Here is a 13152-nt window from a genome sequence, read left to right as displayed (position 1 = left end):
TTTGTTATATTGCAGCCATTTGCTAAAATCATTTAAGTTCTTTTTTTTCCCCTCATTAATGTACACACAGCACCCCATATTGACAGAAAAACACAGAATTGTTGACATTTTTGCAGATTTATTAAAAAAGAAAAACTGAAATATCACATGGTCCTAAGTAGTCAGACCCTTTGCTGTGACACTCATATATTTAACTCAGGTGCTGTCCATTTCTTCTGATCATCCTTGAGATGGTTCCACACCTTCATTTGAGTCCAGCTGTGTTTGATTATACTGATTCAGACTTGATTAGGAAAGCCACACACCTGTCTATATAAGACCTTACAGCTCACAGTGCATGTCAGAGCAAATGAGAATCATGAGGTCAAAGGAACTGCCTGAAGAGCTCAGAGACAGAATTGTGGCAAGGCACAGATCTGGCCAAGGTTACAAAAACATTACATAAAACACTTAAGGTTCCTAAGAGCACAGTGGCCTCCATAATCCTTAAATAGAAGACATTTGGGACAACCAGAACCCTTCCTAAAGCTGGCCGTCCGACCGAACTGAGCTATCGGGGGAGAAGAGCCTTGGTGAGAGAGGTAAAGAAGAACCCAAAGATCACTGTGGCTGAGCTCCAGAGATGCAGTCGGGAGATGGGAGAAAGTTGTAGAAAGTCAACCATCACTGCAGCCCTCCACCAGTCGGGGCTTTATGGCAGAGTGGCCCGACAGAAGCCTCTCCTCAGTGCAAGACAAATGACGGACAAGACACCATCTTGGAGTTCTTCAGGTGTTTTTTTTAGCAAACTCGATGCAGGCTTTCATGTGTCTTGCACCGAGGAGAGGCTTCCGTCAGGCTACTCTGGTGATGGTTGACTTTCTACAACTTTCTCCCATCTCCTGACTGCATCTCGAGCTCAGCCACAGTGATCTTTGGGTTCTTCTTTACCTCTCTCACCAAGGCTCTTCTCCCCCGATAGCTCAGTTTGGCCGGACGGCCAGCTCTAGGAAGGGTTCTGATCGTCCCAAATGTCTTCCATTCAAGGATTATGGAGGCCACTGTGCTCTTAGGAACCTTAAGTGCAGCAGAATTTTTTTGTAACCATGGCCAGATCTATGCCTTGCCACAATTCTGTCTCTGAGCTCTTCAGGCAGTTCCTTTGACCTCATGATTCTCATTTGCTCTGACATGCACTGTGAGCTGTAAGGTCTTTATTTAAGGGGTAAAAAATTAAGGCGGTCAGAATACTTTCCGTACCCACTGTATGTATATATTTATGTGTGTATGTGTATATATATATATATATATATATATATATATATTATATATGTATATGTGTGTGTGTGTGTGTGTGTGTGTGTATGGATCATTCAGTTCAATTTGATGGAATTTTACTATTGAAATTTGTAAATCTTAAAAACAGCTTAATTTTTTTGAGTGGGTGTTTCTTAATTTTTTCTTTCTTTCTTTACTTTTTTTTTATTTATTTGATAAATTTTGTTTTAGGAACTCTGCCGGCATAATCGTCACTGCAGCTGAAGGTACTGCACACTATCAGTGTGACATTTCAGAGCTACAGGAATAAATATAACCATATCGTATTCATCTTAAAGCATTTATATGGCAGCGTTTCCTCTCTGAATCCCCTTGTATTGCAGCGGCGGTGTGTTTTTTGATGAAGGCTGCAAACAGGAGTGCTGGGTAGTGAGGGTCAGATGGTGGAGATAATTCTCACAGATCTTCTGTGTCGTTCAAGGATGATGGTTTGATAAAAAAAAAAAAATGCTTTAATGTACATATAGATGCACCAAGGCCAAGTACTTCGTCATTCCTTCTCTTCTTATTCATCCCTTTTTTCTTTTTACTGCAGCAGTGAGATGTTTTAGTGTAGGTTTTTATCTACAGCTCCTTTAAAGATGTGCTCTTGCACAAAATTGACTGATATGTTTTGGCCTGTAGATTTGAGCATGCACAATACAAACAGTGACCCAAAAATGTGTTTGGACACTTAAAAATGTATGAATGTCATTGCATTAGTTAACAAAACACCAAACCATGTTGCGTTTGTTTTAGATAGAAGAAAGCCAAAGATACTTTTCATGCATAATATTTTGAATTATGTAAAGCAATATGGTGCAAATGCTCCATTGCCATTCACAGAATGTTACCTTATAAGAAAGTTCTGTTTGCCTGCTATATGTGAATTGTATTTCTAATGGACCGCATTTCTCATAGATATCTCATTCGGTTGTTATTCAAAGGGTGTATTCCACAAAATCAGTTTTAGAGAATATATGTTGGGAAAACAGAGTTTTGCTGTTATTTTGGTATACAGGATATGTTGTTTTTCTTGTTTTACAATCCCAGGACACCAATTATTTATTGAACATCAAACAGGCACCACATTGTTCTACCCACCACGCTTGAGTCATTAAAGGTTGAATCAAAAAGAAGTTGCATGGATTTATTTGCCTAGTCTTGGTTTGAAAAACAAAACTGACAACCTTAAGGCCCATTCACACCAAGAATGAGAACTATAAAGATAGCGTTCACACCAACGCACATTAACTTTCTGTTTTTTAGATACATGCACTGCTGTTATGTCATCTGCTCGAGCTTTTTAGAGCAGGATTGATTCTGATTGGCTGTCAATTGAAAGTAATTCCAACAATGTTGTTCCTCTGTGTCATTATTGTTATAGTTGTGGTGTGAACTCTACTATTCTTTACATATACGATTTTTCAAACTTGTTTTGTTTTATTATAGTGTAATATTTAGAATTTTTTTTTTATCTTTTATTTTTATATGTTTAGTTTTCATGTTAATTTGTTTAATTTTTAGTAATTTCATTATGCACTTTCATCATTTTATTAGGTTTTTTTTTTTTTTTTTTTTTTAAATATTTGGGTTTCATTTATTTTTATATTAGTGTTTTTTTTTTTGTTTGTTAGTTTTGTTTATTTCCAATTAATAGTTTTAGTGCTTCAGCTTTTTAGTGCTCCAAATTTATTGTCAAGACAACATTTCTAATTTTTGTTTAGTTTAAAAGGGACCAAAATTCACTTCTACGTGGGTTTCAAATATAAATGTTTGTTGGCAGTGCGTGTACACAACCACCCTATAATGGTAAAAATCCACCCACTCCTCACCCACTTGCAGATTGTAGCTTTTGTGTCATCACAAAATGCCTAGGCCCCACCCACGCCTGCTCACAGACCCCGCCCTGAGTGAGCTGTACACACTCTGCCATGTTTAACTCCTCGCCAGAGCATTTAACACCAGCATTCAAGTAAGAAATGTATTCTTATTAAAGCTACTAAAGTTATTCAGTCAAGAACATTGGGTGGTTTTCTGTTTTTCTTTTGTTGTTTGATTCATATTGACAGCATATATCACTTTAACTGCTTTCACTTTAATACACTGATCTAATATACATGCGATTGTACACAGACATAACTGTCTGTTTTTGTGAATTTTGTGTCTTTGACATAACATTGTGTGTATTTGACAGTTTAAGTGCAATAAAAGAAAACTTGGTTTAATACTCACTCAATGCATAGAAGTTTAGACTGATATGGCTTTAAAACTTTTATGAAGATGAAGAACTGCAATGTCACGTGAGTGTGATCACGATAGAGATGATAATCAAAACCAAACATATTTTGTTTGTTTTTGGTAGAGTCTCCGAGGCATGAGCTGTAGGCTCCGCCCTCTCCTGGAAAGGGGGTGGGAAGCAGCAGCTCATTTGCATTAAAAGATGCATGCACAAAAGACAGCATGGTTATCCTTCCACTCAAATATGGGCATTTACAATGTGGGATAATAAATTATGTGTGGGGGATTTTGGGCTGGAACTTCACAGACACATTCAGGGGGACACCTGAGACTTATAATACATCTTGTAAAAAGGGGTATAATAGGTCCCCTCTAAGTTTTTCAACTTATATTTGTATTTTCAATTAACAGAAATGTTTTTAATAGTTTTAGTTAACGATAACGGGCCTTAAGTATGTAATGAGAACTTCTTTCTACAGATTTTTGATTCTGAATTCTTCTGTGTTTCTCCAGATATTAACATGGCCGGAGAACCCAAACCCTACAGGCCTAAAGCAGGATCCAAACGACCCCTAACCGCTGTCTACGGGTGGGTGTTTCCTTTTAAAGTAAAACAACATGGGACTAGTATATGTATGTATTATACAAATGGTTTACTCATTCTGACTGAATTTTACTTCAGATAACATAGTGTACATGAAATCCCCTTGCCGCTCTTACATGCTCCCTTGTTAGAAGAGCTGAGGTAGACCGGATTAAAGTCTTGCTTGGTGTGGCTGAATGAAGCCGTCAGCACATTTGTCATATTATCAGGTTTAGATAACAGAACAACCTGCGGTCTGCGATTATCAGCACATTCGCTCAATTGCTGAAGCTGCAGTTATGTCCCACAGGTTCGGTTAGCTTGTTAAACTCTTATAGGAAGCGAACAGCTCCAGACACATCAGTGAGAACTAACCATGCAGGAAATGAGTGAAAAATCAATGTTTGAAAAGGTATTAGACATTTACTCTTTCTATTGGCAAGCTTTTATAGGGATTCGGAGCATTTTATTGCAACCAATACATACTAATGCCAAATAAATAGTGACTGGACCATGAAAAAATTACTGGATTAACATTATGTTTGTGTCCATAAATGTAATGGAAATGTTTTTTTTTTTTTTTGCACATAGCAAAGAAAAATATAATTATAGTAATGATTCTACTATGATGATTTTTTGGCAATTCAGTTACTTGAGCCACTTATGAGTGTCCTTTCAGGGACTGTAGCCTTTTTTTTTTTTTTTTTTTTTGGTTCTCTTTTCATTACATGATTTTATTTTACTTTAGCTGATTCAGGGTTTTTAATTCTTTATTTCCTTCTCTCATTGTATTTTTGAAATTCATTAAGTCTTGATTTGCATTTCAAATCGACTAATGCAACCCATCCATTATGTAATCAGAGGTATAGGCTTAATTAGGAAAGTAGAACAGGAGCAAACCAACAAAGAATAGCTTTGAATGTTAATTAGTTTGGAATGAAATGGTCAAAAGAATGGAGACATGCCAATATAATAGAATATAATGAGGTTGTGTTTTGGAAATGGTCCCAAAATCATCATCACTCCAATTTCTATAGTTGACAGGATATTCATAATATGCATGACATGTATTTAAATGCACAATTGCCTTAAGTTTGACCTTGTTTTTCTTCCTTGATAGTTGTTCTGTTACATGCATAATTAATCATTAGCTATGTTTTCCATCCACCTATTTTTATATGGATTTTGGGGTTGCATAAAAAAAGCTTAAAAAAAACAACTTCTCAACATACAGAACTTAATTATCAGAATTTATTCATGTTGGTTCCAGTGCTGCTGTTATTAAAGCGAAAGACAGAGTACAGTACCAAGACATTATGAAATTAATATTAATTTTCAGTACTTTTCACTCAGATTATCATGCTGAAAGTTCATATAAGTTCAAATAATTCAAAAAAGTGTTTCCATTCATTTTCTACTCGACTCCACTGTACATGAAATAAAGATGACTGAAGAAGCATCCCTGTTGCTTGCCTTGTCAGTTAACATTACAAGTCTTCTGAAGAGATGTTTAGTGGTGCTGCTACTCGAAAAGGTTCACACAAAGTTTACTGGATGAAATCCAGTAAGTAGGGGTCACACACAAACTGGAGAATGTCTGTCTCACTGTCAGGCCCTACAGGACATTTTTTTTACTAGGAGCACTATAGCCCCTCACTGAAAATTTTAGGAGCACAAGCATAAAATTTAGGGGCACACCTTAAATCGACATGCAGCAGTTATTCACATTTTGCTCCTTTTTGACCCTATTACTGACAATGCCTTGTTAATAAATAGACTTAACAATGTGCAAGTTTGCAAGGCTCCAGATTAACATTTGAGTGCAGCGTTATGATTCATAGTGTCTAAATAATATTCCTTTTATTCATTCATAATATTCAACACTGTAAAAAATGAAAGATTCCGTACTATATACGGTGAATAACTGTAATAGATCTAACGGTACATTTAATGTAATTTTACGGTAAAATACTGTAATTAAAGTGAAAAACCGTAAATTGACATTCCCAAAATTCCCTGCGTGACACTTCACATTTGATATATTTTCGTTGAAATAACTCTGTTTCTTCTTAGTTTTTCTCATTTTTTTCTAATCAGTTATGTACATTAGGGTTTTATGTTACATCTAATGTTGTTGAATTTTAAAATTTCATGCATGTTACCATGATGGTGTTTAGTGTGTGTGTGAATGACACTGTGTGCACCTTCTATGTATTAGTGTTGTCCTCCTCAGCTTGTGGAAAAGCTACTTGTGATGAACTTTGATTCATCATGTGACTCTTATCACCACTGTGTTTGGTGACTGTCAGTGCATTATAAAAGGTACAAAACAGATATTAGTACTTCATTAGGTTGGTAAATTAACATTATATCAGTTAATGAAATATGTTATTTTACCGTAAATTTAACAGATTTTTTTTTTTACGTTGCTACTGTATTTTTTACAGTAAAATTCTGGCAACCACAGCTGCCGTTTTTTTACTGTAAATTTTTTGCTAAAAACTGGGATTTTTTTTTACAGTGAAGAATTCAAAAGCAAAACGATTGAAAATATATATTAGGGAGTGGAAATTCCTTCATGTTTCTCCTGGTTTCCACATCAGCGCTAGATATTTGGTCTGATATCTACTGATGCGTGACCAAGATCAGCTCGTGAATCATGAGTAGCTTGTGACTTAGCGCCTCTCAGCTCGTGCCGCACTGACATCGGTCCAAACTGATAAATGATACGTGAAGCACAAATGAGTAGCGCAGTTTCGTTCTGCTTTCATTACGTTTGCCATTTGATGTTAGGCAGCGTTATGGTGGTCACGCCAGCGCGAGTGTTAACAAATTTTGATAGCACCGGCAGGAAAAATGGTTGCAAAATGTGAGCATTTAGCTGCAGTCTGGAGCCCTGACAAGCCAAATAGCCCCGTCTGACTCGAACTAACAGGAGGTTTCTCACTGTAATTAATGAATTAAGCTACTTCGATTGTTTCTGTTACTGATGAGGACACTGTAAACGCAAATAAGTTGGCAAAACTCAACAATTGAGACAATCAGTTACCTCAATTTTTAAGTTAAGGAATTCAAGGTTTAAGTAAGCAGAACTGGCAGATTTTTATTTTGTACTCATACACTCAACAGAAACTCTTCTAAATTAGCATAACAAAACAATCACTACTAAATCTCCCACTTAACATTAATCTTGCACAAAAAAAACAAACCAAATAACACTTAATTTTAGCACTTTTAAGAGTGGCATGGGCAAAGCATGCTGGGAAATGGAAATCCCAGCTCAGTTTGAGTTAAACTTACGTTTGTCTAAATTAAAAGAAATAAGTTCATAAAACTTAAAACAATTAAACTGTTTAGTTTCGTTCAAGTTCTGTGAACTTGAAAGAAAAAGAAAGTGCTAAATACTCAAAGTTAATTTGATTGAACTAATTTGTTTAATTTAAGTTTGTCCTACTCAATCCAATTATTTATTTTGAGCATTAACTGTGTTTGGGAGCTCTGCATGATTTCTGATGGCTGAAGATTTTATTGATCTGTCTGTCAGTTAGAAGTTGAAATAATGCATAGATGGATGTGATTGTTGTCTGATTATTTGACTTGCATGAGTTTGATTAGTTTCTCTACACATTTAAATCAATTGATTAGCGTTCAGAGTGTGAAATCTTTCTGTGTCAGATCTGTCATTGTCAGTTGAGCTGTAAATAAGTCTAAATCAAGGGGCTAATTAACGTTTAGGCCTAAAGACACTTTTTTTTTTTTTTGTCTCGTTCTTGTTATAGTCAATCACACTTTACACTGTGCTTTGTTTTGTCTCTTTCAGTGGTTATGAATTTGATTATGATTACTACAGAGATGATTTCTACAATAGGTATGTATGCATTTATTTACAGTTGTTCAACCCTTAACCTGATTGAAACACTCGAGTCCTTCAACAGTTGTTTGCGCATGATCTTTTATGTTTTCAAATAGCATGTGTTTAAGACTGTCACTGTATTAGTTAGATTGAACATATGAAAAGATGCGCACAAACTAAATATGAAAATAATTAAATGTGACATTCACAGAAAATCAGTAATCTTATTTATCTGAAACACCTACAGTCCTTGAAAAGAACTAGGAAAAAGAAATCAGAGGATATAAAGGAAATCCATTAGTGCTGAGTAAATGGAGCTCATCTTTAATTTCTAAAAAGCCCGGTTTTATTTTTTCGCTCATTTCCTTCTTATGGTCTCATCTTTTATTAGCAGAGACATTTATTAAATGTCAGCTGGGTGGAGAGCTGTGAATATCCAGGAGAGATTGATGCTAAAGCAAGGGCATGTGCCTTTGTTTGACATTTTCTTGTATCCCCTTTCTTTTCTGTAAATTCTTTTGAAAAATTCGCCTGCCTTCATAACGCATTTCAAAAGTAGCTCTGCTAATTGCAGGGAAACAAGGAACCCGGAGTCAGAAATGTTTTCAGGGGTGAAAAACCTTTAAGATGCCATATAATTCAGAATCAAAAGCCTGGTTTTGAGCGTTAATGATGTTATGGCGTCTTTTGTAAATGCTGCACATCTTCTTTGGTTCTTTTAGGCTCTTTGACTATCACGGACGGGTGGCTCCTCCTCCGAGGGCAGTGATCCCGCTGAAGCGCTCGCGAGTGGTACTTCCATCCACTCGACGCGGGAAGAGTTCCTTCCCTATTAAAACCTCCTCCGCTTCTTCCTCAAGGCCTCCATCATCATCATCGTCCTTCTCCTCTGGGCTGAAATGTAAGCCATAAAAGTTGACAAAGATTGCAAATGTCACTTGGGAAAAAGGTCATAAATGCCACTTGACTTGGAATTTTGTTGTCTAAAGCCGGGGACACACCTAACGATTGTAAGGCCGATTATGAATGTAATTTGATACTTACGACTGATCATGTCCAATCGGCCCGAGTCAGAGCCAGTTGCGTTCAGTCTGTGTTTACAGTTGGTGATTGAAATCGTGCAGTGTGCTGTGTCTAAAGATTCTAGTCTTAGAATTTTAGAAACAGTCATTGCCAGTCCTCCTCACAAAGTTTCTTCTCAAATTTGATAATTCCCACTTCTGAAGTAGTGATTATGAGCAAATCGCATTCAAGTTTCGTTATTTTTTTTTTTTCAAGGAAAGTCATCTTTACAATAGCACTGAGAGCACGTGAAGGCAGCATAATATTTGTGACCGATGACGTCTCTGTTTCCTTGGAGACTGTGTCAGGCGATTGTAAACAAGCGTCGAAATGGCGTCAAAAACTCATATCTTCGAAGGAATACCATAATAGAAGCGATAAGGAAAGAAGCTGGGCTGCTATTGCGGAAGCTTTGAACGTGTCAGGTAATGTACAGGGCCGGATTATCCATAGACGGCATTGGGCGAGTGTCCTAATACTTTTTGTTTTTTATCATGTTTTGTATATATATTATTTATCTGATACGGATACAAAATTAACAGTTGATACAATATATACAGAGAGAATATAAAGAGCCCTGCCCCTTTGATCGCAAAAGTGAAAGTGCCCTTTGAGGTCGCATTGTGGTAGTATAAAGTTACTTCTGTGGTAATTTAATGGTCTGTATAGTGCCGTTTCAAGTCGAACAAGCTTCATTGAGGATCGCAGCTTATCGTTGCTTAACAACGGCCGACACCACCGGAGTGCGAGCCCTAAAAATAGATTTAACAAAGTTTAACGTTACTCACCTCAAATTCTCTCTGTAGAGAACAAATCCATGTTGCCTCTCCAGCCAGGACCTCACACATATCCTGCGCGTTTTTCCACTTTTTTAGTTATTTTCCGCACAAATATAGCTGCAGATGAAGAGCGCGAGCTGTTTGTTTACATCCATTTTCAAGATCCCGCGCACAGTGTGTTGCTTAGCAGCGGTCTCAATCGCAAACGTTTGTGTTCTTCTCCGACTGTCAACGATTAAAATCGGCTCCAGTCGAAGGAAACAATCGGTATGTGTGTTCAGTTCAGTCTTAGAATGTTTCAGCTAATCGTTAGGTGTGTCCCCGGCTTAATGCAATGACATTTATGCATTTTCATACTTCTACTGCAAAAAGACATTATTAATACAGTGCATGTTGCAGAAATCGTCTCCCACAGATCCACAATGTGCTTTACACCATTAAATCAATGACCTCTGGTATTGGCAGTCTGTGGCACACTGTATGAAGTCCATGAGCTTTATACTTCATTGCCAACTGCTGGTTTATAGTCTAGAATATGTTGGCCAGTAGCTCTCCCTTACAGTTTACACAAAGAGACTTTTTTTCTTATTGGGAGCAGAAACCAAATACGTATTGATTTTTGTAACCAAAGAGCATTCTGTGACCCTCTGAAATGCTGCTTTAAATCTGACTGGGATACGAACTAAACGGCAAGACGGAACATCGTGCAGTTGTGTTTGTAAATTAGAATTCATAACACTAATTCAGATTTTATCTCTAGCCCACAAGTAGCAGCTTTCACAGCATCTGTCAACATCCCGCCTTCTCCTCCGAGCGCGGAGCTCAGAAGTCGAGATTAGCTGTGGTGCATGACACTAATGCTCTTAGCTGTAGTGCTGTGGTCTCTCTGGGGGCTTTTCTTATATCAGTGCAATTCACGGCCAAAAATATCCATAGCATGCACACAAAAGTGCCTCTGTTTACCTTAATCTGCATTTCACTGGAGTTCTCCCTTCTCTTCACAGCACAAACTGGAGATTAGCTTTATATGACACCAAAATAGCATTTAATTTGCCTCAAAGTTTACTTTGGTTCAAAACAACTGCTGATGAAAATGCAGTCTTTAAAGCTGCAGTCTGTAACTTTTTTGGTTAAAATGATCCAAAAACCATTTTTTGAGCAAGTACATAACCAGCCAGTGTTCAAAACTATCTCCTTACCTTAGCCCCATTCACAATGTTAAGCTTGTAATAAAGTTTTATAATTCGGGTGGTACTGGTAGGTTTTCACGGGAAATTCGAGCATGCAGCCGTTCGTCTTTGCATCATTACATTACATCTGTTTACATAAAGAACAAGTTCCAGTTAGTAGGCTATATGATATGTGGAGGATACTGCAGGTGGTGGATCATTTTATAGCATTTTCATTTCTGGATTTTAATCCAGAAAGGTCCAAATGACAATCATCAGTGACAACTGAAGATTAACCCGTAATCAAAAGCAAAGGAGTGTGGAGTGGCTACAGAAATTGAAATCTACAGAATACACACTAAATGCACATAGTCATGCAATGCTGATGTTGTTAACATTAACAATTCGAGAACAAAGTATAACAGTAATAATAATTTGCACAGTTTGATGTGATCCGAGCTTAGCGATCGTTAGATTTGATCACCATTGGCAGCATGATTTATTGTAATGCTTTTTTTTCTCAACAAAAGTGGCAGATTTGACTTGTTTAGATGATATGTTTCGGTGCAAATTTTATATTGGTCATACTTCCAAGATGTAGAATCTGTGATTCTGAAGTACAGCATCCACACCGGTGCGGTGACTGACAGCAAACATTAGATTCATCCGCACTGAGGAGTCGTGCCGATGCACAATCCACGTAAAGATGATAATTCCACAAATAACTGCAATTGCAGGTTTTAAACAGAGATGGCGACAAAGAGGCAAAACTTACATACTGCAGCTTTAAGATCAGAATTGAGACATTTTCATTCTGTCACCAGAGAACACTGAGAGCAGTATCTGAAATCTGCTGCAAACTACTGTAATATTATCACAAATAGAGGTCACCTATAAACTAGTGACATGAATAGCAAAACCTGCTTTATCTGCCCGTCTGTGAAATAATTTTGTGAAATTTGACTTGTGCTGTGACATGCTGTACTCCATCTAAATATTTTAAACGGGATTTGACATAAATTCTAATATGCATGAAGCTTTTGTGGCCTCCTATATCCACTAGCCTACATGGAATGCTTTTAGGTTTTAATTGTTTCAGTTTTTAATCGCCCTATAAGGACCATTTAAAATGATCTGATGGCAAAAATGTGATTTAAATTAATGGAAAAACTTCTTGAACAGTTACAGGATCTTTCTTAGGGTAAGTAGTGTTCAAGCTTGTGACAACTACCCCTGGTCTCCTTTTGCCTTATATTTATATACATTTTAATCTATTATCTTGATTTTGGAAAACAGTACATTGTGCGTCATAATCAGCTGCATGTAATGTAGCCTAATGCACATCACACATCCTCTAAATTATAAAAAAATAAACCGCTTAAGCAAAATGATGCTCAGCTAGTTTGTGTTTCATAGGTTGCCCAGATTTAAATTGTTGCACATGGACACGTTCATTGAATTTCAGTAGATACGATGCTCTGTCAACTAAACGCCTACACACGCAGAGCTTTCTGCCTCAGGCGGATGATGGCAGGTGACACCATTTTGTGAGGTAGTGGAAAAGCTGGCAGCGGTGTGACAGCAGTGCTGGGTCACGCTGTGTTATCAGGGCTGAAGGCGGTGACAGCAAAGCGACAAGCTTCAGCTTTCTCAAGGAGAGGAACGGCTTACTTGAAAATACAGACTAATGAATTTTTCAATAAAGCATTTATATGTATTCTGGAGCTCCAATTATCTTGAAGAAACAGGTCTTTCCGTGTCAAGACGGGCCTCGGAAGGTTTTCACAGAGGTCTGTTAAGCCCACGCTGCATTTTCTAACCATTTTCAAGTGTCATTCAGTATATTAAAAGAGACCTATTATGCCCCTTTCACAAGACGTAATAAAAGTCTCAGGTGTCCCTAGAATGTGTATGAGGTTTCAGCTCAAAATACCTCACTGATCATTTATTATGCCATATTGTAAATGCCCTTTTTTGACTGGAAAGAAAAAACCTCCAAGTGTATCTGACTGCATCCAGCAGTACTATAAACCACACCCCTACATGTTATGCCTACTACTACAAGTTACACCTCCTACAAAAAAAAAACAGCCAATTAGGGAATGTCATCAGAGCCCCTACCACAGGAATAGCTGATGTCATCACTAGTACTGCTCTTCTTCTTCGCTT

The 13152-nt window shown here is 37.3% G+C and overlaps 1 protein-coding gene across 2 annotated transcripts in view; it reads left to right on the top strand.

Annotated features, from left to right (window-relative positions):
- The window catches only part of LOC137013865 (RNA-binding Raly-like protein), a 71461-nt gene that overhangs the window by 46995 nt on the left and 11314 nt on the right, over positions 1–13152 (top strand). For both annotated transcript variants that reach the window (XM_067377892.1, XM_067377893.1), the window contains exons 2-4: positions 4051–4126; positions 7941–7988; positions 8696–8874. In XM_067377892.1, the coding sequence (XP_067233993.1) occupies positions 4051–4126; positions 7941–7988; positions 8696–8874 (303 nt within the window). The remainder of the gene's footprint in view (positions 1–4050; positions 4127–7940; positions 7989–8695; positions 8875–13152) is intronic.

This window comes from Chanodichthys erythropterus, chromosome 23, assembly GCF_024489055.1.
Source record: "Chanodichthys erythropterus isolate Z2021 chromosome 23, ASM2448905v1, whole genome shotgun sequence".
NCBI classification, from domain to species: Eukaryota; Metazoa; Chordata; class Actinopteri; order Cypriniformes; family Xenocyprididae; genus Chanodichthys; species Chanodichthys erythropterus.
Note: the sequence above shows the minus strand (reverse complement) of the source record. Positions and strands in the feature narration are given on the sequence as shown.